This window comes from Pristiophorus japonicus, chromosome 16 (assembly GCF_044704955.1).
Source record: "Pristiophorus japonicus isolate sPriJap1 chromosome 16, sPriJap1.hap1, whole genome shotgun sequence".
Lineage (NCBI taxonomy): Eukaryota > Metazoa > Chordata > Chondrichthyes > Pristiophoridae > Pristiophorus > Pristiophorus japonicus.
Window position 1 is genome coordinate 4687750 of NC_091992.1, and position 27211 is coordinate 4714960.

At 51.2% G+C, this 27211-nt stretch overlaps 2 protein-coding genes across 2 annotated transcripts in view; one reads left to right on the forward strand and one right to left on the reverse strand.

The window, feature by feature from the left end:
• vtna (vitronectin a) overlaps positions 1–27211 on the reverse strand; it is a 101110-nt gene that overhangs the window by 41043 nt on the left and 32856 nt on the right. The window contains exon 2 of the mRNA XM_070856909.1: positions 20148–20268. Coding sequence (XP_070713010.1) covers positions 20148–20193 — 46 coding nt within the window. The 5' untranslated portion in view covers positions 20194–20268. The remainder of the gene's footprint in view (positions 1–20147; positions 20269–27211) is intronic.
• The window catches only part of rskrb (ribosomal protein S6 kinase related b), a 37091-nt gene continuing 32771 nt past the window's right edge, over positions 22892–27211 (forward strand). The window contains exon 1 of the mRNA XM_070856910.1: positions 22892–23010. Within this exon, the coding sequence (XP_070713011.1) occupies positions 22984–23010 (27 nt within the window). The 5' untranslated portion in view covers positions 22892–22983. The remainder of the gene's footprint in view (positions 23011–27211) is intronic.

Sequence of the window (27211 nt, forward strand, 5' to 3'; positions counted from 1 at the left end):
AGGCTAACTAGAGGGATGGCAGTGCAGCTCAGCCCCGTGGAGTGCACATCCTGCGGCATGTGGGAAGTCCTGGTCGCTTGGCACAGCCTAGACAACCCTGTGTGCAGGAGGTGTCTCCAGCTTCAACTGCTCGAGTTCCGCGTTTCGGAGCTGGTGCAGCGGGTGGAGTCAATACGGTGCATCCGCGAGGCTGAGAGCTACGTGGACAGCACGTTACAGGAGGTGGTCACCCCGCAGCTTAAAGGTGTGCAGGTAGAGGGGGAGTGGGTGACCACCAGACAGAGTAAGTGTGCTCGGCAGGTAACGCAGGAAGTCCCCCCCGTGAGTCCATCTCACTTTCAAACCAATATTCATTTCTGAGTATCGGTGGGGGCGATGGTGCCTCTGGGGAGTGCAGCCAGAGCCAATTCCAAGGCACCACGGGTGGCTCAGCTGCACAGGGGGGAGGGGTGAAGAACAAAAGAGCCCTAGTGATAGGGGATTCTGTAGTTAGGGGAACAGACAGGCGTTTCTGCGGCCGCAAACATGACTCCCAAATGGTTTTGTGCCTCCCTGGTGTCAGGGTCAAGGATGTCACAGAGCGGACGCAGGGCATCCTGGGGGGGGGGGGCGAGGGTAAACAGCTAGAGGTCGTGGTCCATATCGGGACCAACGACATCGGTAAAATGAGGGATGAGGTCCTACAGGAAGAATTTAGGGAGCGAGGAAGAAAATTAAAGGATAGAACCTCAAAGGTGGCAATCTCTGGGTTACTACCGGTGCCGCGTGCTAATGAGTACAAGAATAGAAGGATAGAGAGGATCAACACGTGGCTGGAAAGTGGCATAGAACGGAGGGCTTTAAATCTTTGATGAATTTGTCATGTATTCAACTATCAGTGTAACCCATGTATAAACTGACCTAAGTTGTACACCTTGAGAACATTGACCACTAGGTGGTGAACTTGTGGGAGACACTCCTAACCTGGACTTTCAGGTATAAAAGGGGAAGCTCCACCCACCTTCATCACTTGAGGTCTTGGTAATAAAGGTAACTGGTCACCGAGTGACCTTCTCTCAAGTATGGGCCTCGTGTGCATTTATACTGTATAGTAAGGACATATCATTGGCGACGAGAAACTGGGATTTAAACCACGCGAGCATGGCCACTAGCAGCACAGAAGAGAGATACTGTGTTGGTGATGATTGGGGCGACTTTATTGAGAGAGTACAGCAAAGTTTTGTCACTAAGGAATGGTTGGGACAGGATTCGGCCGACAAACGCAGGGCTCATCTCCTGACTGTTTGTGGATCCAGGACGTACTCCCTGATGAAGGACCTTCTAGTGCCAGAGAAGCCGGCAGACAAGACGTTCGAAGAGCTCAGTAAGTTGATCGGGGAACACCTTAAACCGGCGAGCAGCATGCACATGGTGAGACACCGGTTTTACACGCACCGGCGGTGAGAAGGGCAAAGCGTTCCAGACTTCGTGGCAGACCTCCGGCGACTGGCGAGCCTATGTAAGTTCACAGATGCTTGCAGAGCGGAGATGCTGTGTGACTTTTTTATTGAAGGCATCGGGCACGCTGGGGTTTTCAGGAAACTGATTGAGACCAAAGACTTGATCTTGGAAACGGCGGCTCTGATAACCCAGACATTTATCTCAGTGGAGGAAGTGACCAGAATGATGTATGACTAAAATCTTGGCTCAAATGCGGCAATCGACCAGGGAGTCAACATTGTTAACGCGGCACACAGTTCTCTAGGCAGACAAGGGCAACTGGACATGCCCCAGCATGTAGTCGAACCCAAAGGGGGAATTCAGCAGAGACAATGGCTAGCTGAACAGTGATTCATGCCATTGCAAGGGACAATGCGGCCAGTAATGGGGCCATCAACACCTGTCAATGGTGCGCTTAAGGGACAGTTACAGAGACAGTCAGAGACGATCGACTGGTAATGGACCTTTTGTTTCCAACAACGGGGCCTCCAGCTCATGTTGGAGGTGTGGAGGCAAATACCCAGCCAGAGGTTGCAGGTATCAGCAATATACCTGCAGAAACTGCAACGTCAGCGGTCACTTGGCGCGTATGTGCAGGAAGCCTGCAGCCAGGTTGATGTACGAGGAGGACGGGCCCGATGTAAGCCCTATGAGGCCAAATAAATACTGGGGGAAATCGCTGGAAGCTGAAGTTCAGTGAGTTCATGTGGAGCACATATACAGTTCATACACCAGGACGCCACCGATAATGATGAAAGTGCTCCTCAATGGCATCCCAGTATTAATGGAGCTAGACACGGGGGCCAGCCAGTCCCTGATGAGTATCAAACAGTTCAAAAGGTTGTGGGTGTCCAAGGCCAGGAGGCCAAAATTATCGCCGATTGACGCACAGCTACGGACTTACACAAAGCAGATTATTCCGGTGCTGGGCAGCACCACGGTAGTCATGACCCACAAAGATTCGGAGAACAGGTTGCCACTCTGGATTGTCCCGGGGGATGGTCCCGCACTACTGGGGAGGAGTTGGCTTGCTGTCATGAACTGGAAATGGGGCGATGTCAATGCAATTTCCTGTGTGGAGCGAGTATCATGCTCGCAGGTCCTGGACAAATTTGACTCATTATTTCAACGCGACATCGGCACTTTCATGGGGGCCAAGGTAGTGATTCACATAAACCCGGATGCCAGGCCAGTACACCACAAGGCCAGAGCGGTGCCGTACGTGATGTGGGAAAAGATAGAATGCGAATTGGACCACCTGCTGAGGGAAGGCATCATCTCGCCAGTCGAATTCAGTGACTGGGCGAGCCCGATTGTGCCGGTGCTCAAGGCGGATGGGTCGGTCAGGATATGTGGCGATTACAAGGCCACCATCAATCGGGTGTCACTCCAAGACCAGTACCCGCTACCGAGAGCGGAGGACCTCTTTGCGACGCTATCCGGTAGCAAACATTTTTCAAAATTGGACCTGACCTCAGCTTACATGACCCAGGAGCTGGTGAGTGAGTCGAAGAAGCTGACCACCATCACGACACACAAGGGGTTGTTTGAGTACAACAGATGTCCGTTCGGGATTCGTTCGGCCGCCGCGATGTTTCAGCGAAATATGGAAAGCCTCCTCAAGTCGATTCCAAGGACGGTGATTTTTCAAGACGACATCCTCATCACGGGTCGCGTTACTGAAGAACACCTCCACAACCTGAAGGAGGTGCTACGCAGACTGGACCGGGTAGGGCTGTGACTGAAAAAGGCGAAGTGCGTCTTCTTAACTCCAGAGGTAGAATTCCTGGGGAGGAAGGTAGCAGCAGACGGGATCAGCCCTACTGTGTCCAAAACGGAAGCAATCCAGAGAGCACCCAGACCCCGTAACACGATGGAACTGCGTTCGTTCCTGGGGCTCCTGAACTATTTTTGTAACTTTCTTCCCAAACTGAGCACGCTGTTAGAGCCGCTACATGTGCTCCTACGCAAAGGTCGTGAATGGGTCTGGGGAGACAGCCAGGAAAGGGCTTTTGAGAGAGCACGCAATTTGTTATGCTCCAACAAACTGTTAACGTTATATGACCCGTGTAAGAAACTTGTTTTAACGTGCGATGCGTCGTCCTATGGGGTCGGGTGTGTGTTGCAGCATGTGAATGCCAATGGTCAGTTACAGCCAGTAGCTTATGCCTCCAGAAGTCTGTCCCAGGCAGAAAGGGGCTACGGGATAGTAGAAAAGGAAGCGCTAGCATGTGTATATGCAGTAAAACAAATGCACCAGTACCTGTTTGGCAGGAAATTTGAGCTGTGTTCAGTTTTGGTCTCCTAACCTGAGGAACGACGTTCTTGCTATTGAGGGAGTGCAGCGAAGGTTCACCAGACTGATTCCAGGGATGGCTGGACTGTCATATGAGGAGAGACTGGATCAACTGGGCCTTTATTCACTGGAGTTTAGAAGGGTGAGAGGGGATCTCATAGAAACATATAAGATTCTGACTGGACTGGACAGGCTAGATAGAGGAAGAATGTTCCTGATGTTGGGGAAGTCCAGAACCAGGGGACATAGTCTTAGGATAAGGGGCAGGTCGTTTAGGACTGAGATGAGGAGAAACTTCTTGACTCAGAGAATTGTTAACCTGTGGAATTCCCTGCCGCAGAGAGTTGTTGATGCCAGTTCATTGGATATATTCAAGAGGGAGTTAGATATGGCTCTTACGGCTAAAGGAATCAAGGGATATAGAGAGAAAGCAGGAAAGGGGTACTGAATGAATGATCAGCCATGATCTTATTGAATGGTGATGCAGACTCGAAGGACCGAATGGCCTACTCCTCAACCTATTTTCTCTGTTTCTATGTTGATCACAAACCCCTAACGTCCCTTTTGGCCGACAACAAGGCCATAAATGCGAATGCGTCGGCCCGCATCCAGAGGTGGGCACTCACGTTAGCCGCCTATGACTATACAATTCGGCACAGACCGGGCACTGAAAACTGCGCCGATGCACTCAGCAGGCTCCCACTAGCCACCACTGAGGGGGCAACTGAGCATGATGCTGAGATGGTCATGGCTGTTGAAGCTTTTGAAAGTGAAGGCTCACCTGTGACAGCCTGTCAGATTAAAGTCTGGACAAATAGAGACCCACTACTTTCTTTAGTTAAGAAATGTGTCCTGAATGGGGACTGGGCAGCCATGAGGAATTTAAACCGTTTCATAGGTGCAAGGATGAACTCTCGATTCAGGCCGATTGCCTACTGTGGGGAAACCGAGTAGTCATGCCCCAGATGGGCAGAGAGGTGTTTATCAGAGAACTTCACAATGAGCACCCGGGCATTGTCATGATGAAGGCAATTGCCAGGTCACACGTTTGGTGGCCACGGATAGATGCAGACCTGGAACTTTGTGTTCGCAGGTGCAACACGTGTGCCCAGCTGGGCAACGCACCCAGGGAAGCCCCCCTTAGCCCCTGGTCTTGGCCCACCAAGCCATGGTCACGCATCCATGTGGACTACGCAGGTCCTTTCATGGGGAAAATGTTTTTGGTTGTAGTAGATGCCTACTCCAAATGGATTGAGTGTGTAATTTTAAATTCAAGCACATCCTCTGCCACGGTAGAAAGTCTATGGGCAATGTTCGCCGCCCATGGTCTACCGGATGCCTTGGTCAGCGACAATGGCCCTTGCTTCACAAGCACTGAATTCCAGGACTTCATGGCAGGCAATGGAATCAACCATGTCAGAACGGCACCGTTCAAGCAGGGCTCAAACGGCCAGGCAGAACGAGCAGTGCAAATAATCAAACAGGGGATGCTCAGAATCCAAGGGGGTTCCCTACAAAGCCGCTTATCACGCCTCCTGTTGGCCAATAGATCCCGACCACACTCGCTCACAGGGGTTCCACCCACAGAGCTGCTAATGAAAAGGACGCTCAAAACCAAGTTATCCCTTATACACCCCACCGTGAAAGAAATTGTTGAGAGCAGGCGTTAGTCACAATGTGACTACCATGACAGGAATGCGAGGGCGCGATGTATTGATGTCAATTACCCTGTTTTTGTCCTTAATTACACTGCAGGGCCCAAATGGCTCGCAGGCACTGTGATTGCCAAAGAGGGGAATAGGATTCTGGTAGTTAAACTTACCAATGGACAAATCTGCCGCAAACATGTGGATCAAACTAAAAGGAGGTCCAGCAACCCCATAGAAGAAGCAGAGGAAGAACACGACGTAGAGTTTACTCCACCACAGGTGACCGAACACCGGAACCAAAGGGAGGAGAGCCCAGTCACTGTGGGCAGTCCGGACAGGCCTGAAGCACCGCAAACAGCAGACACTCAGGCCAGCGCCCAACAACCGGAGCCCCAACAAGGGAGCGTAAACCACCAGAGACTCAACCTGTGATCCCAATAAGACTTTGGGGGGGGAGGTGATGTCATGTATTCAACTATCATTGTAAACCATGTGTAAGCTGACCTAAGTTGTACACCTTGAGAACACTGACCACTAGGTGGTGAACTTGTGGGAGACACTCCTAACCTGGACTTTCCGGTATAAAAGGGGAAGCTCCACTCACCTTCATCACTTGAGGGCTTGGTAATAAAGGTAACTGGTCACAGAGTGACCTTCTCTCAAGTATGGGCCTCGTGTGCATTTATACTGTATAGTAAGGACATATCAGAATTGGGACCGCTTCTGGGGGAGATGGGACCTGTACAAATCGTACGGGTTGCACTTTAACAGCGCCGGGACCAACATCCTCGCGGGGAGTTTTGCTAGTGCTGTTGGGGATAATTTAAACTAGCTTGGCAGGGGGATAGGAACCTGAGAACAAATTCAAAAGGGAAGGAAGTAAAGCAGAAGTTGGATAGCAAGAATCTAGAAAGTGAATCTGTAAGACAGAGGAAACAGGACTTAGTAAGTAGTAAGCAAGGAGGTCTTCCTGTGCTGAATGGTATATACTTTAATGCAAGGAGTATAGTGAATAAGGCGGATGAGCTAAGAGCACAGGTAGACACTTGGAAGTATGACGTTTTCACCATTACAGAGACATGGCTGAAAGAGAGGCAGGTTTGGCAGATCAATAATCCTGGTTACAGGATTTTTAGACGAGAGAGAGAGGGGTAAAAAGAGGGGAGGGGAGGGTTGTGGTACTGATTAAAGAAACTATTACAGCGGTGAGGAGGGATGATGTGTGAGAGGGATCATTAACTGAGGCCATATGGGTCGAATTAAAAAATAAAAAAGGGTTGATCACACTGCTGGGCATGTATTATAGACCCCCAAACAGTGGGAGGGAGATAGAGAAGCAAATATGTAGACAAATTGCTGTGAAGTCTAAAAACAATAGGGTAGTAATAGTAGGGGATTTTAACTATCCAAATATTGATTGGGACAAATTTAGCGTGAAGGGTATAGAGGGTGCGGTATTCTTCAAATGTACTCAAGAGAACATTTTTAGTCAGTATGAAACAAGCCCAACACGAGAGGGGGCGGTTTTGGATTTAGTTTTGGGAAATGAAGCTGGGCAGGTTGAAGGGGTATCAGTGGGAGAGCACTTGGGTGCCAGTGACCATAATTCAGTCAGATTCAAGTTGGTTATGGATAAGGACAAGGATAAAAATTCCGAATTGGGGAAAAGCTAATTTTGCTAACTTGAGTGATTTGGCCACAGTGGACTGGAAACAGCTACTTGTGGGTAAATCAGTGTCGGAACAGTGGGAGGCATTCAAGGAGGAGATCCGGAAAGCTCAGGCCAAACACGTGCCCTTAAAGAAAAAGGCTGGGAAAAAATAATTCTAGAGCCCCCTGGATTTCTAGGGACTTACAGGGGAGGATTAAGAAAAAAAGGGACGCTTATACCATATACCAACAGCTAAATACTTTAGAATCTTTAGAGGAATATAGAAAGTTAAAAGGCAAATTAAAAAGGATATTAGGAATGCTAAGAGAGAGCACGAGAAATTCTTGGCCAGTAAAATTAAGGAAAACCCCAAGATGTTCTATAAATATATTAAGAGTAAGAGGGTAACTAAAGAAAGGGTAGGGCCTATTAGAGACCATGAGGGTAATCTTTGTGTGGAGGCGGTTGGTAGGGTGCTTAACGAATACTTTGCATCGGTCTTCACAAAGGAAAGGGGCAATGCAGATACTGAGGAGGAGTGAGATATTCTGGATGAAATAAATATAGTGAGAGAGGAAGTATTAATGGGTTTAGCAGCTTTGAAAGTAGATAAGTCCCCAGGCCCAGATGAAATGCATCCCAGGCAGTTGAGCGAAGTAAAAGAGGAAATAGCAGAGGCCTTGACCATCATTTTCCAGTCCTCTTTGGATCTAGGCATGGTGCCAGAGGATTGGAGGACTGCTAATGTAGTACCCTTGTTTAAGAAGGGAAAAAGGGATAGGCCGAGTAATTACAGGCCTGTCAGCCTATCCTCAGTGGTGGGAAAATTATTGGAAAAAATCCTGAAAGACAGGATAAATCTGCATTTGGAAAAGCAAGGATTAATTAGGGACAGTCAGCACGGATTTGTTAAGGGAAGATCGTGTTTGAATAACCTGATTGAATTTTTTGAGGAGGTAACCAAACGGGTCGATGAGGGTAGTGCGTACGATATAGTGTATATGGACTTTAGCAAGGCTTTTGACAAGATCCCACATGGTAGACTGGTCATGAAGGTTAAAGCCCATGGGATACAGGGCAAAGTAGCAAGTTGGATCCAAAATTGGCTTGGAAGTAGGAAGCAAAGGGTAATGATTGATGGATGTTTTTGTGACTGGAAGGATGTTTCCAGTGGGGTTCCGCAGGGCTCAGTACTGGGACCCTTGCTTTTTGTGGTATATATCAATGATTTAGATTTGAATATAGGGAGTATGATTAAGAAGTTTGCAGATGACACTAAAATTGGCTGTGTGGTTGATGATGAAGAGGAAAGTCATGAGCTGCAGGAGGATATCAATCTACTGGTCAGGTGGGCAGAGCAGTGGCAAATGGAATTTAATTCAGAGAATGTGAGGTGATGCACTTTGGGAGAGCTAATAAGGAAAGGGTATACACATTAAGCGGTAGGCCACTTAATCGTGTAGATGAACAAAGGGACCTTGGAGTGTTCGTCCACGGATCCTTGAAAGTAGCTGGCCAGGTGGATAAGGTGGTTAAGAAGGCATACGTAATGTTTGCCTTTATTGGCCAAGGCATAGAATATAAGAGCAGGGGGATTATGCTTAAACTGTATAATACTTTGGTTAGCCCACAGCTGGAGTACTGCGTCCAGTTCTGATCGCCGTATTATAGGAAGGACGTGATTGCACTAGAGAGGGTGCAGAAGAGATTTACTAGGATGCTGCCCGGAATGGAGAAACTTAGTTATGAGGACAGATTAGATAGGCTGGGTTTGTTCTCATTGGAACAGAGGAGGTTGAGAGGAGACCTCATCGAGGTGTACAAAATCTTGAGGGGCCTGGACATAGTGGATAGTAAGGTCTATTCCCATTGGTGGAGAGGTCGATTACGAGGGGGCATAATTTTAAGGTGGTTGGCGGAAGGTTTAGAGGGGATTTGAGGAAGGGCTTCTTTACGCAGAGGGCTGTGGGGATCTGGAACTCGCTGCCTGGAAGAGTGGTGGATGCAGAAACCCTCACCACTTTTAAGAGATGGTTGGATGGGCACTTAAAGTGCAGTAACCTGCAGGGTTACGGACCTAGAGCTGGTCATTGGGATTAGACTGGATGACCTTTTGTTGGACGGCACAGACACGATGGTAAGTACTGCAGGGAATAGAATACGGCCAGGGTGATCTCCTGGACTAGTGTCAATCACCTGGATGGGTTGGAGAGGAATTTTCCCAGATTTTTTCTCCATAAATTGGCCTGGGTTTTTATCTGGTTTTTGCCTCTCCCAGGAGGTCACATGGCTCCGGTTGGGGTGGAGTGTAGACTGTTTCAGTGTAAGGGGTGTTGCAGTGGTGTGGGGCGGACTGGATGGGCCGGGTGCTCTTTGCCTTTCCGATATTTTTCATGGGTTTGTATGTAAACTTTAGGGCCATGCGGCTCTTTGTCGGCCGGCGTGGAATCGATGGGCCGAAATGGCCTCCTTCTGTGCTGTAAATTTCTATGTTTCTATGACCCACCCAGCAGAAAGACACCCTCTCTAAAAAGTTATGATTTCATTTTTGCAGAGGAAGGTGGCACACAACGAAAGGGAAAGAACTCGAACAGGCGGAGACCCGGCAAATCTGCACCCACTGACACCCTTGGAAGAGAGGGTCGCTGCTTTGATGGGTCCTGTTATGTATGTATGCCAATTATGTAATGATGTACTGTAACACTAGACCTGAATGTACCTTCACTCTGTATATACCTTACCTGTACACCAGAGGGTGCTGCTGCTGGAGACCTAAGGGTCACCTGTACACGGCAGTTAACCCAGTTTCAAAGGGAGCTCACCTCTTGGTGTCCTCACTCTAGGAGCTGCAATAAAGGACTACAGCTTGTACAGTTCAAGTGCCATACACCTACCTCGTGGAGTCATTAACAGAGTGCTTACGTACACAACAACTGGCGACGAGGTTACGAATTCCACGCACAACATGTCTAATCTCAGCAACTTCCAACAATTCACCGATGGGGAAGATTGGGACGCCTTCGTGGAAAGGTTAGAACACTTTTTTAAAGCCAACGACCTGAATGGGGACTCACCGGCCACACTGGCAAACAAGCGCAGGGCCATCCTGCTTAGTAGTTGTGGGCCCACTATCCATGGCCTCGTCAGGGACCTGCTAGCCCCAGCGAAGACAACAACCAAGAGCTATGAGGAGCTCGTAACCTTAAGACAAGAGCAACTGAAACCCAAAGAGAGCATCCTCACAGCTAGGCACCAGTTTTACACTCACCGGCGGCCCGAAGGCCAAGAAATTGCTAAGTATGTTGCAGATTTAAGAAGGTTGGCTGCACCGTGTGATTTTGGTGACCACCTCACCGAAGCACTAAGGGACGTATTTGTTATTGGAATTGGCCACGAGGGCCTCCTCCACAAACTGCTATCTGCGGACATCACAGTCACCCCGTAGAAGGCAATCAAAGTGAGCCAGGCTTTCATGATTTCGGTCAGCGACTCCAAACGAATGATGACCCGCACCCAGGACTCTAAACCGACGAGCGCAGTGAACAGAATGGTGACTTTCAAAGCCCCAAGTCCCGCAACCCTGAGTCCGCCACATGGGGCCAACCGGCTAGCCCCGTGCTGGTGCTGTGGAGGAAACCACAGGGCCCACCAGTGCTGCTACAAAGACTACACCTGCAAAGCGAAAGGTCACCTTCAGAGAATGTGCAGAAAAAGCTTTACTCACTGCGACGCTGAAGAGTTGGCCGATCACCTGGGCTCCGACACTGATGAAGACAAAGCTGCTCAACCCCTGGAAGAAGAGTATGGAATTCATACCTGCTCCACCGAGAGATCCCCGTGGAAGATGGAAGAGGACATCACCGGAGTTCCAGTTTCGATGGAGATTGACACAGGGGCGAGCCAGTCTTTGATGAGCCAGACGACCTCTGAAAAACTATGGAACAATCCCGCTGAACGGCCAAAACTGTCTCCTATCCAGGCAAAGCTGCTCACCTACATCAAAGGCACCATCCCAGTCGTTGGCAGCGTGGACATCCAGGTCTCCCAGGGTGACGCGATGAACAAGCTCCCCCTGTGGGTTGTTGCCAGCGATGATCCAACGCTGTTGGGAAGAAGTTGGATGAAGCAGGTCCAAATCGGTCGAAGCAACGACGGCCTCCGGGCCCCAGCGATCGACATCCCACGCAGTCCCGAACTTGGATCCATCGCTGCACCTAGAGATCCTACCGTCCAGCTTGACCGCGCGGCGACGACTGCACAACACCGTGGTGAGATCACCCAACCCGAACGTCCAGACCTTACCTCCCGGGCCGTGGCAGGACTCCGAGGGAAGAAGATCGATGAAAAAGGTGGATTCCCGACGTCTGTGGCCAAACCTGAGAAGAAAAAGATCACCAGAGCCTACCTCGAGGCGAGCGAGAAGATGGTGGCCGCACAATGAGGCGAAGAACCTAGAATCAAAATGGCAGCAACCAGGCCACGAGGGGCAGCGTTGGATGAGCGACACGTGGCACCGAGCAGCGAACCGGATTGGAAGGCCCCCTTAAATGAGACCGGTAACCCAAAGAAATTAAAGGGACAGTTTCACTCTCGGCACAGCGATGCCAAAGACTTTAAAGTTAAAAGTGCAGTAAGCGAATGCAGGTATGCAAATATAGCGTTAAATTGTGATGCCGGATTAACTGATGTAAAAAATGGAATGAATGCTTGTGAAAATGATGTTAGCAACAAGTTTGTACTGTTAAATGATGATGCTAGAAATTTTAATATGATAAATGTAACCATGTATGGAGACACCGATACACAAGGAAGTGTTGTAAGTGCTAAATGTGACAATATAAAGAAAGATAACAGTGTAGAATCGACTGTTTGTGATTGGAACCAATGTGTCATGCATGCAGAAAGTAGACTGTTAAAGGACACCGGGTTCTACAGGTACAATGTAAATGCCAGAGGTATCCCCCCGTGGGAGACCCCCAGGTCCAGCGGGCTACCTGACCAGGTAGCCTGGACTTTTGGGACAAATGTGATGCCCCAGGAAGGGCTCACACACACCCAGTGGGAGCAGACCCACTGCAGGGACAGCGGTCAATGGGCAGCACAGCCACCACCACTGGCAACCTGCCCCAGATCGGTCCTACACCCCCTGGCCACCAGGACCAGCACCGGGAGCAAGAGGTCAGTACCCTCCAGCTTTCCTGGTGGACCCTCGGATGACAAGACTTCCACCAGCAATGGAGGACAAGGAGCCCACACAGCCCTGTGGCCCTGCCCACCACCAAACACCACCACCTACCCACTCTACCTATAGCACAGGCTCCACCACTGAGGAATCCTCCATCAGTGACACCCACATGGTCTGTGTGTGAGGGGGGGGGGGAATGGATGAGGCCAGCCTCAGGTACAGGGATCACACCTGGCACCCACACAACCCTCACCACAACCTCCCACAGCCCACTACTGATCACCTCCCCAGATCATGACAATAAGCACTTGGAAAAGGCTTAGGGGGGAGTGTTGTTATGTATGCATGTCAATGATGTAATGATAGACTGTAATACTGGACCTGAATGTACCTTCACCCTGTATATACCTTACCTGTACACCAGAGGGTGCTGCTGCTGGAGACCTAAGGGTCACCTGTACACTGCAGGTAACCCAGCATAAAAGGGAGCTCACCTCTTGGTGTCCTCACTCTAGGAGCTGCGATAAAGGACTGCAGTCTGTACAGTTCAAGTGCCATATACCTACCTCGTGGAGTCATTAACAGAGTGCTTACATACACAACAGGTCCTGCCTGGAGAAAAGCAACCACCACTGCACAAGCTGGGCCCACACTCGAGGGAGAGGGTAAGTCCTGCAAATTCCACAGTCTGGCTTTGCTAAATGTTAAGTACTGCACGAACTAGCCATGCTTCAGTTCATGGGGATGTCTCCGTCAGCTACACTTCGGTTGATGCAATGTGTTATCATTCATCGTGGTCCTTCATAGAAACATAGAAACATAGAAAATAGGTGCACAAGTAGGCCATTCGGCCCTTTGAGCCTGTGCTATCATTCAATAAGATCATGGCTGATCATTCACCTCAGTAGCCCTTTCCTGCTTTCTCTCCATACCCCTTGATCCCTTTAGCTGTAAGGTCCATATCTTGAATATATCCAATGAACTGGCATCAACAACTCTCTGCGGTAGGGAATTCCACAGGTTAGCAACTCTCTGAGTGAAGAAGTTTCTCCTCATCTCAGTCCTAAATGGCTTACCCCTTATCCTTAGACTATGTCCCCTGGTTCTGGACTTCCCCAACATCGGGAACATTCTTCCTGCATCTAACCTGTCCAGTCCCGTCAGAATTTTATATGTTTCTATGAGATCCCCTCTCATCCTTCTAAACTCCAGTGAATACAGGCCCAGTCGATCCAGTCTCTCCTCATATGTCAGTTCTGCCATCCCGGGAATCAGTCTGGTGAACCTTCGCTGCACTCCCTCAATAGCAAGAACGTCCTTCCTCAGATTAGACGACCAAAACTGAACACAATATTCCAGGTGAGGCCTCACTAAGGTCCTGTACAACTGCAGTAAGACCTTCCTGCTCCTATACTCAAATTCCCTAGCTATGAAGGCCAACATGCCATTTGCCTTCTTCACCGCCTGCTGTACCTGCATGCCAACTTTCAATGACTGATGTACCATGACACCCAGGTCTCGTTGCACCTCCCCTTTTCCTAATCTGCCGCCATTCAGATAAAATTCTGCCTTCGTGTTTTTGCCACCGAAGTGGATAACCTCACATTTATCTACATTGTACTGCATCTGCCATGTATTTGCCCACTCAACTAACCTGTCCAAGTCACCCTGCAGCCTCTTAGCGTCCTCCTCACAGCTCACACCGCCACCCAGCTTAGTGTCATCTGCAAACTTGGAGATATTGCACTTAATTCCTTCATCTAAATCATTAATGTATATTGTAAATAGCTGGGGTCCCAGCACTGAGTCCTGCGGTACCCCACTATGGACTGGAGGGTAGCTAATGTAACACCACTTTTTAAGAAGGGAGGGAGAGAGAAAACAGGTAATTATAGATCGGTTAGCCTGACATCAATAGTGGGGAAAATGTTGGAATCAATTATTAAAGATGAAATAGTAGCACATTTGGAAAGCAGTGACATAGAAACATAGAAAATAGGTGCAGGAGTAGGCCATTCGGCCCTTCGAGCCTGCACCACCATTCAATAAGATCATGGCTGATCAATCCTTCATTACCCCGTTCCTGCTTTATAGAAACATAGAAAATAGGATCAGTCCAAGTCAGCATGGATTTATGAAAGGGAAATCATGCTTGCCAAATCTTCTAGAATTTTTTGAGGATGTAACTAGTCACTGCCTGCCATTCTGAAAAGGACCCGTTTATCCCGACTCTCTGCTTCCTGTCTGCCAACCAGTTCTCTATCTACATCAGTACGTTACCCCCGATACCATGTGCTTTGATTTTGCACACCAATCTCTTGTGTGGGACCTTGTCAAAAGCCTTTTGAAAGTCCAAATACACCACATCCACTGGTTCTCCCTTGTCCACTCGACTAGTTACATCCTCAAAAAATTCTAGAAGATTTGTCAAGCATGATTTCCCTTTCATAAATCCATGCTGACTTGGACTGATCCTATTTTCTATGTTTCTATAAAGCAGGAAAGGGGTAATGAAGGAATGATCAGCCATGATCTTATTGAATGGTGGTGCAGGCTCGAAGGGCCTGCACCTATTTTCTATGTTTCTATGTCACTGCTTTCCAAATGTGCTGCTATTTCATCTTTAATAATTGATTCCAACATTTTCCCCACTATTGATGTCAGGCTAACCGGTCTATAATTACCCGTTTTCTCTCTCCCTCCCTTCTTAAAAAGTGGTGTTACATTAGCTACCCTCCAGTCCATAGGAACCGATCCAGAGTCGATAGACTGTTGGAAAATGATCACCAATGCATCCACTATTTCTAGGGCTACTTCCTTAAGTACTCTGAGATGCAGTCTATCAGGCCCTGGGGATTTATTGACCTTCAATCCCATCAATTTCCCTAACACAATTTCCTGCCTAATAAGGATTTCCTTCAGTTCCTCCTTCTCGCTAGACCCTCGGTCCCTTAGTATTTCCGGAAGGTTATTTGTGTCTTCCTTCGTGAAGACAGAATCAAAGTATTTGTTTAACTGGTCCGCCATTTCTTTGTTCCCCATTATAAATTCACCTGAATCTGACTGCAAGGGGCCTACATTTGTCTTCACTAATCTTTTTCTCTTCACATATCTATAGAAGCTTTTGCAGTCAGTTTTTATGTTCCCAGCAAGCTTCCTCTCATACTCTATTTTCCCCCTCCTAATTAAACCCTTTGTCCTCCTCTGCTGAATTATAAAATTCTCCTAGTCCTCAGGTTTGCTGCTTTTTCTGGCCAATTTATATACCTCTTCCTTGGATTTAACACTATCCTTAATTTCCTTTGTTAGCCACGGTTGAGCCACCTTCCCCATTTTATTTTTACTCCAGACAGGGATGTACAATTGTTGAAGTTCATCCATGTGATCTTTAAATGTTTGCCATTGCCTTTACACCGTCAACCCTTTTAGTATCACTCGCCAGTCTATTCTAGCCAATTCACGTCTCATACCATCGAAGTTACCTTTCCTTAAGTTCAGGACCCTAGTCTTTGAATTAACTGTGTCACTCGCCATCTTAATAAAGAATTCTACCATATTATGGTCACTCTTCCCCAAGGGGCCTCACACATCAAGATTGCTAATTAGTCCTTTCTCATTACACATCACCCAGTCTAGGATGGCCAGCCCTCTAGTTGGCTCCTCGACATATTGGTCTGGAAAACTATCCCTAATACACTGCAGGAAATCCTCCTCCACCGCATTGCTGCCAGTTTGGTTAGTCCAATCAATATGTAGAGTAAAGTCACCCATGATAACTGCTGTACCTTTATTGCATGCATCCGTAATTTCTTGTTTGATGCTGTCCCCAACCTCACTACTACTGTTTGGTGGTCTGTACACAACTCCCACTAGCGTTTTCTGCCCTTTGGTATTCCGTAGCTCCACCCATACCGATTCCACATCATCCAAACTAATGTCCTTCCTACTATTGCATTAATTTCCTCTTTAACCAGCAATGCCACCCCACCTCCTTTTTCTTTCTGTCTATCCTTCCTAAATGTTGAATACCCCTGGATGTTGAGTTCCCAGCCTTGGTCACCCTGGAGCCATGTCTCTGTGAAGCCAATTACATTATACCCGTTAACTGCTATCTGCGCAATTAATTTGTCCACCTTATTGTGAATACTCCTCGCATTGAGGCACAGAGCCTTCAGGCTTGTCTTTTTAACACCCTTTGCCCCTTTAGAATTTTGCAGTAATGTGGCACTTTTTGCTTTTTGCCTTGGGTTTCTCTGCCCTCCACTTTTACTTTTCCTCTTTCTATCTTTTGTTTCTGCCCCCATTTTATTTCCCTCTGTCTCCCTGCATAGGTTCCCATCCCCCTGCCATATTAGTTTAACCCCTCCCCCAACAGCACTAGGACAAATGAGCCCGCTGCCTGTGCTGTGTGAGCCCACTCATGCCACCCACCCTGCCCCCTCCTCTGCTGCGAACCATTTGTCTGTTCTGTTATACTTTGCAGAACTTGAGGCCAACCCTGACAAGGCTGAAGCCGATGCAGAAGAAGATTCAAATGCAGACAAACCTGAAGAGGAGAACATCTTCCAATCCCACCTTCCAGACCAAGAGCGTGGGGGTGAGTGGGAGGATGAAGCCTCCACTCCTGTACTCACTCTGGAGGAGGTGCAGGTGCCACCCATTGAGGTGCTAGGCCCTTTCCTGAGTGGTACGAGTGTTGGGACATTCCATGGTTTCTCCCAGTCCAAGGCTGCGGGACCCAGTGGGATGCAGCGAGCCACACCCAGAGTGAGGAGGGGAAGGAGAGCGCTACAACGCTCTCCTGAGGTGCGGGATCTAACAGATGTGGTTCAGATGATGGCAATGAGTGCAGAGAGCATTGACCTTACACGATCACTCCTGGATACCATCTGTGGTGTGGGTGATGAGATATCGGGACTGTCGGGAGAAGTCACAATACTCTCACGAGAAATGGGAACACTGTCGGTGAACATGAGGGAGGGAATGTCGCAGGTATTTGAGACACTGTCAGTGAACATGAGGGAGGGAATGCTGGAGTTAGCTGCTGCAATAAGGGAACATGCCCAGACCCCGCGCCCATTGACAGAATCAACTACCGCGCCCATTGACGGAATCAACTACCACTCCCACTCCAATCCCCAGACCAGCCTTTGAAGAGAGCCAAGCCGGGCCTTCCACATTACCGCCTGCCCATGCCCCCCATCAAGAAGTGCGCATTACCCGAGATGTTCGAAAGAATAAGCTTGGTACCAACTCGAGAAACGCTGTGCCACTGCCTGTGGGCAGGGGTGGAGTCAACAAGACCAAGCGCAGCGGGTGGTCTTAGAATAAGGTGGAGGAGAGATGGGTGCAGCCTTTCTTTGTTGCTGCTGCTATTATTATTGTTACTGTTGTAACTGTTCTCAAATTAAAAGTTTTTTGTAAGTTAGTAAATTTACAAGTTTAAAAGTTTGTAACTGATCTTAACTGAAAACTTTAACATTTGATACAAGAATATTTTTATTAAAGTTAAGTACAAAACTTTTAAAATGTTAAGTGTTAAACTTTTGAATAAAATATATTTTAAATTATAACTGAATCATTTTCATTATTTGTTCCATTATTAACACAACATTATGGAACAGGTCCAAACAGTAAACATGGTCCATGTGGAATAGTTGCCGCTGAGCCTTCAGGCAGCAAAGCGTTCACGGATGAGCTGCTGGCACAAGGCTCGAGCACTCGTTAAAGGGACACGATGGCCCAACCTCCTCCGTTGTCATGCTCCGGGTTCCTCGTCCTCCTCGTCATCTTCCTCCTCATCATCAGCCACTCTCACCTCAGGTAGGTCTTCTACTACCAGCTGTTGCTGCCTCATGGTGGCTAATTTATGCAGCATGCAGCACACAACGGTGAACTGACCGACAATCTCAGGGGAGTATTGCAAGTAGACTCCGGAATGGTCCAGGCATCGGAAACGCTGCTTCAAGATGCCAATGGTCCTCTCTATGATGCTGTGCGTCGCAATGTGCGACATGTTGTATTCCCGGTCAGCCTCCGTCCGGGTTACGTGTAGGGGCATCATAAGCCAGGTGACGATGCCGTACTCTTTATCCCCCAGCAGCCAGCTCTGCCCTTCTGGCTGCTGCTGAAACATGGCAGATATAGCGCTCTCGCGTAGGATGAAAGCATCATGGGTGTTCCCAGGATATCTCACATCAACTGATATGATGCGGTGCATGTCATCACACATGAGCTGCACATTCACGGAGTGGAAGCCTTTTCTGTTCCTGTACATCTCGGAATCCTCCAACGGTGTTCCCAAGGCGATGTGGGTACAATCAATGCAGCCCTGTACCTTTGGGAAGCCAGCAATCCTGGAGAACCCTTTTGCGCATTGCCTGGGTGGTCATTCCTCTGGGCATATAATGCAGCAGTCACCTAACGATTGCAAATGTGTGCTGCGTATTGAGAAATGGTGCACACATCCCCAGTTGTGGCCTGGAATGATCCAGATGCATAGAATGAAAGTGCAGCTGTAACCTTCACTCCAACTGACAAAACAGTCCTCCTGATGCTTCTAGGTTGCAGGTCTGCTTTTACTAACTCACAGATCTTGGTTACAACTTCTTTGCGGAAACGCAGCCTTCTCACACAGTCTGCATCACTCAGGTGCAGGTGTGAACGCCTGTCGCGATATACCCGACGTGGGTAAGGCCTCCTACCCATCATCCTACGTGCTGTGAAGTTCCTGATGCGATGATGTCTAATCAATCGTCTCTGCAGCTCCATCATGCTGAAGGCTTGCACGGGGTGCGGCATTGTCAATATTGCCCCCATAATTAAATTGTAGCTTTGCAAGAAGCTCAAAACAGCAGGACAAAGGATTTAAAGCTTCTTTCCTCTCTCTCTCCCCAAAGTTGACGCCCTAGTATGGACCATACCCTGATCTGCGCATGCGCAAAACAGGCTTGCTTAGAACGTGAAGCTAGACATTCAATGAAGGCATTTCAGCCAACGAAGTCGAATGCAATTCTTTAATTTTAGATTTTTTTCAAAGTACCACCCCACCACTGACTGAACGTGGGCTCCAGGATCGGCCGGCAGAATCGCTCCCTCGCCCGGACACAGGGGCTCGGCTTCCACCATCCCCCGCCCTGGGCTTCTTCTGAAGATGCTGTATAGCCTAAGGCTCCTCATCCCTTCTATTATGTCTGTACTGTACCTATCAATGACTCCACGAGGCAATGTGTTGTACTCAAACAGTAGTGACCTTGGTTCTTTATTCATAACTCCAGAGTGAGTCAGCCACATGGTGGTTCCCCTTTTATACAGGCCCTGCCACAGGGGCAGGAAACCTCGGTCTCCACCAGTTGCACCCTCTAGTGGTGCCAGCATAGTATATACACAGTCTAAACCTTATTGATAGTACATCAGGTAAACAAGTCTCCATCTTATGCAGCTATACAGTGACTACACAGAGAGTATATCTATAACCTGCATATATAACATCACTCTCCCCCAAGTCCTTTGTGCCAATTACCTTTGCACTATGTGCTCTGGCTTAGCTCTCTCCAGACTTAAGCGCCATTAGCCCTTGCACCTTGGCTGTGCTTTGTCTTGGCTCTCTCCCTGTTAACCCCCAAGTCCTTTTGCCACAACGTTGGGTAGTGGTTACCAGTTCGGATGGTTCGATGATGCAGTGGAGGTCCCAGTGGGTTCTGGGTGTGATCCATGTGTGTGTCCATGGCTACATACATCCATTTCCCCTGCCCCCCCCACAGCGAGATCATGCAGCAGGCCCGTTACATTAACATACAGGATCAGACACGGTGCAAGTACAAAGAAAGGAAGAAAAAAAAATGTTTTTTTTACAGATTATAGTGACACCTTGGTTCAGTGACTTACATTCGCTACGTTTTACGGTCGTGCGCCAGGATTGGGTAGATTGCATTCATGGTGAGCGGTTCTGCCGGCCAACGCGCCAACCCTTGAGCCCAGTGACGAGACATTCGGTGATGGCGTGGTACTTTGAAAAAAATCAAAAATTAAAGAATTGCATCAGACTTCCATTTTCTCCCTTTTGAGATTAAAAAAATTAAGCTACATGATGCATATTTAATGTCTGCTTGACTCCCTCCAAACCTTCGCCTAAAACAATGGCCTCTTTCTGCGACCATTTTTTAATGTGGATTGGTTTTTCTTAAGTGCCCAGAAGGTTTTTTGCGAGTGGCCACACACACTGTCCGAGGAAAAATGTAAGTTAGCCAAACTTGCTTAAATGTGAAAAACTGGCGCAGATATCAGATTACGCCCCCAATGACGCAAAAAAATCCTAACCTAAAAAAATCGTAACTGAGTTACGCTGGTGCAGAAACTTTGGGGAAACTTGAAATTTACGCCAGAAATAGCGGCGCAGCTAACTGGGGAAAATTGAGCCCAGAGTCTCAGAATAAAGGGTCGGCCATTTAAACTGGAGATGAAGAGGAATTTCTTCTTTCAAAGAGTCGTGAATCATTGGAATTCTCTACCCCAGAGCGGTGTGGAGGCTGGGTCCTTGAATATATTCAAGGCTGAGATAGACAGATTCTTGAACTACAGGGGTGTCGAGGATTATGGGGAGCGGGCGGGGAAGTGGAGTTGAGGCCAAGATCAGATCAGCCATGATCTTATTGAATGGCGGAGCACACTCAAGGGGCCAGATGGCCGACTCCTGCTCCTATTTCTTATGTTCTTTAGCATAACTTTCTTGCTTTTGTACTCAGCATATGTCTTTTTAACAACCTTCTCAACTTGATCTGCCACCATCAAAGATGTGTGTGTAGATATACCCCTAGATCTCTCTGTTCCTGCACCCCCTTTAAAATTATACCATTTTGTTCATATTGCCTCTCCTCATTCTTCCGACCAAAATGAATCACCTCGTACCTCTCTGCATTAAATTTAATCTGCCATGTGCCCGCCCATTTCACCATCTGTCTGTGTCCCGCTAATGTCTGTTACTATCCTCCTCATTGTTTACTACATTTCTGAATTTCGTGTCATCTGCAAACTTTGAAATGATGCTCTGTATATCAAAGTCCAGGTCATATCGACACAGCCACTGTCCCTTTAATCTCATGGGCTTCAATTTTGCTAACAAATCTATGATGCGATACTTTGTCAAACGCCTTTTGAAAGTCCACATACACATCAACCTCATCAATGAACTCAATCAAGTTAGTCAAACACGATTTGCCTTTAACAAATTTGTGATTTTCATTTATTAGCCCATACTTTTCCAAATGCCAATTAATTATTGTCTCTAAAAGTTTCCCATCTGTCAGGCTGACTGGCCTCCATTTGGAGGGCTTATCTCTCTCCCCTTTTCTTAAACAAGGGTGTAACATTTGCAACCTTGAAGGAGAGGACTCAATATCACACTCGGAGTTTGCTGATGACACCAAGCGATGTGGTTTACATGAAATCAGAGACCAACGGCAAGCGGGGAGGTTGGGAGTGAGCCGGCGGGAGAAGGAATGGTGGAGATTTCAGTGTAGAGATTTAAGAAAATGCTGGAAGCGAGTTTATTTGGTGAAAGGATCATAAGAAAAACAAAGTGATTTTGGTCTAATTATCATTCAATAGACAGGAGCACATTACTTGGGTTTTCTTTTTTTCTCTTGAGCCCTTCTCCCCTCTTTCCAGTTAGTCAGGCTACCTTTCATTTCACATTAATCCAGACTCCACTGCAGTACTGAGGGAGTGCCGCACTGTCGGAGGGGCAGTACTGAGGGAGCGCCGCACTGTCGGAGGGGCAGTACTGAGGGAGAGTCGCACTGTCGGAGGGGCAGTACTGAGGGAGCGCCGCACTGTCGGAGGGGCAGCACTGAGGGAGTGCCGCACTGTCGGAGGGGCAGTACTGAGGGAGCACTGTCGGAGGGGCAGTACTGAGGGAGCGCCGCACTGTCGGAGGGGCAGTACTGAGGGAGTGCCGCACTGTCGGAGGGGCAGTACTGAGGGAGCACTGTCGGAGGGGCAGTACTGAGGGAGTGCTGCACTGTCGGAGGGGCAGTACTGAGGGAGCGCCGCACTGTCGGAGGGGCAGTACTGAGGGAATGCCGCACTGTCGGAGGGGCAGTACTGAGGGAGCACTGTCGGAGGGGCAGTACTGAGGGAGCGCCGCACTGTCGGAGGGGCAGTACTGAGGGAGCACTGTCGGAGGGGCAGTACTGAGGGAGCGCCGCACTGTCGGAGGGGCAGTGCTGAGGGAGCACAGTCGGAGGGGCAGTACTGAGGGAGCCCCGCACTGTCGGAGGGGCAGTACTGAGGGAGTGCCGCACTGTCGGAGGGGCAGTACTGAGGGAGCGCCGCACTGTCGGAGGGGCAGTACTGAGGGAGCGCCGCACTGTCGGAGGGGCAGTACTGAGGGAGCGCCGCACTGTCGGAGGGGCAGTGCTGAGGGAGCACCGCACTGTCGGAGGGGCAGTACTGAGGGAATGCCGCACTGTCGGAGGGGCAGTACTGAGGGAATGCCGCACTGTCGGAGGGGCGAGCGCCACCCCACGGGCCAACAACTGAAGCTCCAGCGCTGGGAGGAGTCGGTACAGCTCCTCCAGTATCCCAGGGTGCCGCGGGCGGGCGGCTCCTCCAGTATCCCAGGGTGCCGCGGGCGGGCGGGCGGCTCCTCCAGTATCCCAGGGTGCTGCAACGGGAGAGGGGAGTCCGCGGACGGCGGGCGGGATGTGAGAGCGGGAGCCCGGCCATGGGCAATGAGCGGAGCGCCGCCCGGGTAAGCGGCGGGAGGCCGGGGAGAGCCAGCAGCGCCCGCAGGGGGTGGTAACCGGGCAACCGCGGCCCCGCCCCGCCCCCAGCTATTTACACTACCCCGTTCTGCGCATGCGCCAACCCGCAGAGAGACTGTGGGGGAGGGTAAAGAGAGACTGGGGGGGGAGTAAAGAGAGACTGTGGGGGGAGTAAAGAGAGACTGTGGGGGGGGGGGGTAAAGAGAGACTGGGGGGGGAGTAAAGAGAGACTGTGGGGGGAGTAAAGAGAGACTGTGGGGGGGGGGTAAAGAGAGACTGGGGGGGGAGTAAAGAGAGACTGGGGGGGGAGTAAAGAGAGACTGTGGGGGGGGGGTAAAGAGAGACTGGGGGGGGAGTAAAGAGAGACTGTGGGGGGAGTAAAGAGAGACTGTGGGGGGGGGGTAAAGAGAGACTGGGGGGGGAGTAAAGAGAGACTGGGGGGGGAGTAAAGAGAGACTGGGGGGGAGTAAAGAGAGACTGTGGGGGGGGGGTAAAGAGAGACTGGGGGGGGAGTAAAGAGAGACTGTGGGGGGGAGGGGGGGGTAAAGAGAGACTGTGGGGGGGAGGGGGGGGTAAAGAGAGACTGTGGGGGGGAGGGGGGGTAAAGAGAGACTGTGGGGGGGAGGGGGGGGGTAAAGAGAGACTGGGGGGGAGAGGGGGGGTAAAGAGAGACTGTGGGGGGGAGGGGGGGTAAAGAGAGACTGTGGGGGGGGGGTAAAGAGAGACTGTGGGGGGGGGTAAAGAGAGACTGTGGGGGGGAGGGGGGGGTAAAGAGAGACTGGGGGGGAGTAAAGAGAGACTGTGGGGGGGGGGGGGGGTAAAGAGAGACTGGGGGGAGGGGGGTAATGAGAGACTGTGGGGGGGGGAGGGGGGGAAAGAGAGACTGTGGGGGGGAGGGGGGGTAAAGAGGGACTGTGGGGGGGTAAAGAGAGACTGTGGGGGGGAGGGGGGGTAAAGAGAGACTGTGGGGGGGAGGGGGGGTAAAGAGAGACTGTGGGGGGGAGGGGGGGGGTAAAGAGAGACTGTGGGGGGGAGGGGGGGTAAAGAGAGACTGTGGGGGGGAGGGGGGGTAAAGAGAGACTGTGGGGGGGAGGGGGGGGTAAAGAGAGACTGGGGGGGTAAAGAGAGACTGTGGGGGGGAGGGGGGTAAAGAGAGACTGTGGGGGTAAAGAGAGACTGTGGGGGGTAAAGAGAGACTGTGGGGGGGAGGGGGGTAAAGAGAGACTGTGGGGGGTAAAGAGAGACTGTGGGGGGTAAAGAGAGACTGTGGGGGGGAGGGGGGGTAAAGAGAGACTGTGGGGGGAGGGGGGTAAAGAGAGACTGTGGGGGGGAGGGGGGGTAAAGAGAGACTGTGGGGGGGAGGGGGGGAAAGAGAGACTGTGGGGGGAGGGGGGGTAAAGAGAGACTGGGGGGGAGGGGGGGTAAGAGAGAGACTGTGGGGGAGGGGGGTAGAGAGAGACTGGGGGGGGGGGTAAAGAGAGACTGTGGGGGTAAAGAGAGACTGTGGGGGGGGGTAAAGAGAGACTGTGGGGGGGGGTAAAGAGAGACTGTGGGGGGGGGTAAGAGAGACTGTGGGGGGGTAAAGAGAGACTGTGGGGGGGGGGTAAAGAGAGACTGTGGGGGGGGGTAAAGAGAGACTGTGGGGGGGGGGTAAAGAGAGACTGTGGGGGGGGGGTAAAGAGAGACTGTGGGGGGGGGTAAAGAGAGACTGTGGGGGGGGGGGGGGTAAAGAGAGACTGTGGGGGGGGGGTAAAGAGAGACTGTGGGTGGGTGGGGGGGGTAAAGAGAGACTGTGGGGGGGGGGGTAAAGAGAGACTGGGGGGGGGTAAAGAGAGACTGTGGGGGGGTAAAGAGAGACTGTGGGGGGGGGGGGAGGGTAAAGAGAGACTGTGGGGGGGGGTAAAGAGAGACTGTGGGGGGGGGGGGGTAAAGAGAGACTGTGGGGGGGGGGGGGGTAAAGAGAGACTGTGGGGTGGGTGGGGGGGGTAAAGAGAGACTGTGGGGGGGGGGGTAAAGAGAGACTGTGGGGGGGAGGGGGGGTAAAGAGAGACTGTGGGGGGGGGAGGATAAAGAGAGACTGTGGGGGGGGGTTAAAGAGAGACTGGGGGGGAGTAAAGAGAGACTGTGGTGGGGGGGTAAAGAGAGACTGTGGGGGGGGGTAAAGAGAGACTGTGGTGGGGAGGGGGGGGGGTAAAGAGAGACTGTGGGGGGGGGTAAAGAGAGACTGTGGGGGGGGGGAGGGTAAAGAGAGACTGTGGGGGGGGAGGGTAAAGAGAGACTGTGGGGGGGGGGTAAAGAGAGACTGGGGGGGAGTAAAGAGAGACTGTGGGGGGGGGTAAAGAGAGACTGTGGGGGGAGTAAAGAGAGACTGTGGGGGGGGGTAAAGAGAGACTGGGGGGGAGTAAAGAGAGACTGGGGGGGGAGGGGGGAAAAGAGAGACTGTGGGGGGGAGGGGGGTAAAGAGAGACTGTGGGGGGAGGGGGGGTAAAGAGGGACTGTGGGGGGTAAAGAGAGACTGTGGGGGGGAGGGGGGGTAAAGAGGGACTGTGGGGGGGTAAAGAGAGACTGGGGGGGAGGGGGGGTAAAGAGAGACTGTGGGGGGGTAAAGAGAGTGTGGGGGGGTAAAGAGAGACTGTGGGGGGGAGGGGGGGTAAAGAGAGACTGTGGGGGGTTAAAGAGAGACTGTGGGGGGGAGGGGGGAAAGAGAGACTGTGGGGGGAGGGGGGGTAAAGAGAGACTGTGGGGGGGTAAAGAGAGACTGTGGGGGGGAGGGGGGGTAAAGAGAGACTGGGGGGGAGGGGGGGTAAAGAGAGACTGTGGGGGGAGGGGGGGTAAAGAGAGACTGTGGGGGGGAGGGGGGGTAAAGAGAGACTGTGGGGGGGAGGGGGGGTAAAGAGAGACTGTGGGGGGGAGGGGGGGTAAAGAGAGACTGGGGAGGAGGGGGGTAAGAGAGAGACTGGGGGAGGGGGGTAGAGAGAGACTGGGGGGGGGGGTAGAGACTGGGGGGGGTAGAGAGAGACTGTGGGGGGGGGGGGTAAAGAGAGACTGTGGGGGGGGTAAAGAGAGACTGTGGGGGGGGGGGGGTAAAGAGAGACTGTGGGGGGGGGGTAAAGAGAGACTGGGGGGGGGGGTAAAGAGAGACTGTGGGGGGGGGGTAAAGAGAGACTGTGGGGGGGGGTAAAGAGAGACTGTGGGGGGGGGGTAAAGAGAGACTGTGGGGGGGGGGTAAAGAGAGACTGTGGGGGGGGTAAAGAGAGACTGTGGGGGGGGTAAAGAGAGACTGTGGGGGGAGGGGGGGGTAAAGAGAGACTGTGGGGGGGAGGGGGGGTAAAGAGAGACTGTGGGGGGGTAAAGAGAGACTGGGGGGGAGGGGGGGTAAAGAGAGACTGTGGGGGGGAGGGGGGGGTAAAGAGAGACTGGGGAGGAGGGGGGGGTAAGAGAGAGACTGTGGGGGAGGGGGGTAGAGAGAGACTGTGGGGGAGGGGGGTAGAGAGAGACTGGGGGGGAGGGTGGGTAGAGAGAGACTGGGGGGGTAGAGAGAGACTGTGGGGGAGGGGGGTAGAGAGAGACTGGGGTGGAGGGGGGGTAGAGAGAGACTGGGGGGGTAGAGAGAGACTGGGGGGTAGAGAGAGACTGGGGGGGGTAGAGAGAGACTGTGGGGGGAGGGGGGGTAGAGAGAGACTGTGGGGGGGGAGGGGGGTAGAGAGAGACTGTGGGGGGGAGGGGGGGTAGAGAGAGACTGTGGGGGGGAGGGGGGTAGAGAGAGACTGTGGGGGGGAGGGGGGTAGAGAGAGACTGTGGGGGGAGGGGGGGGTGGAGAGAGACTGTGGGGGGGAGGGGGGTAGAGAGAGACTGTGGGGAGGAGGGGGGTAGAGAGAGACTGTGGGGGGAGGGGGGTAGAGAGAGACTGTGGGGGGGAGGGGGGGGTAGAGAGAGACTGGGGGGGAGGGGGGGGGTAGAGAGAGACTGGGGGGAGGGGGGGGTAGAGAGAGACTGTGGGGGGGGGGGAGTGGGGTAGAGAGGAGACTGTGGGGGGGAGGGGGGTAGAGAGACTGTGGGGGGGTGGAGCGAGACTGTGGGGTGGGAGGGGGGTAGAGAGAGACTGTTGGGGGGTGGAGAGAGACTGTGGGGGGGGGGAGCGGGGGTAGAGAGAGAGACTGGGGCGGAGGGGGGGGGTGGAGAGAGACA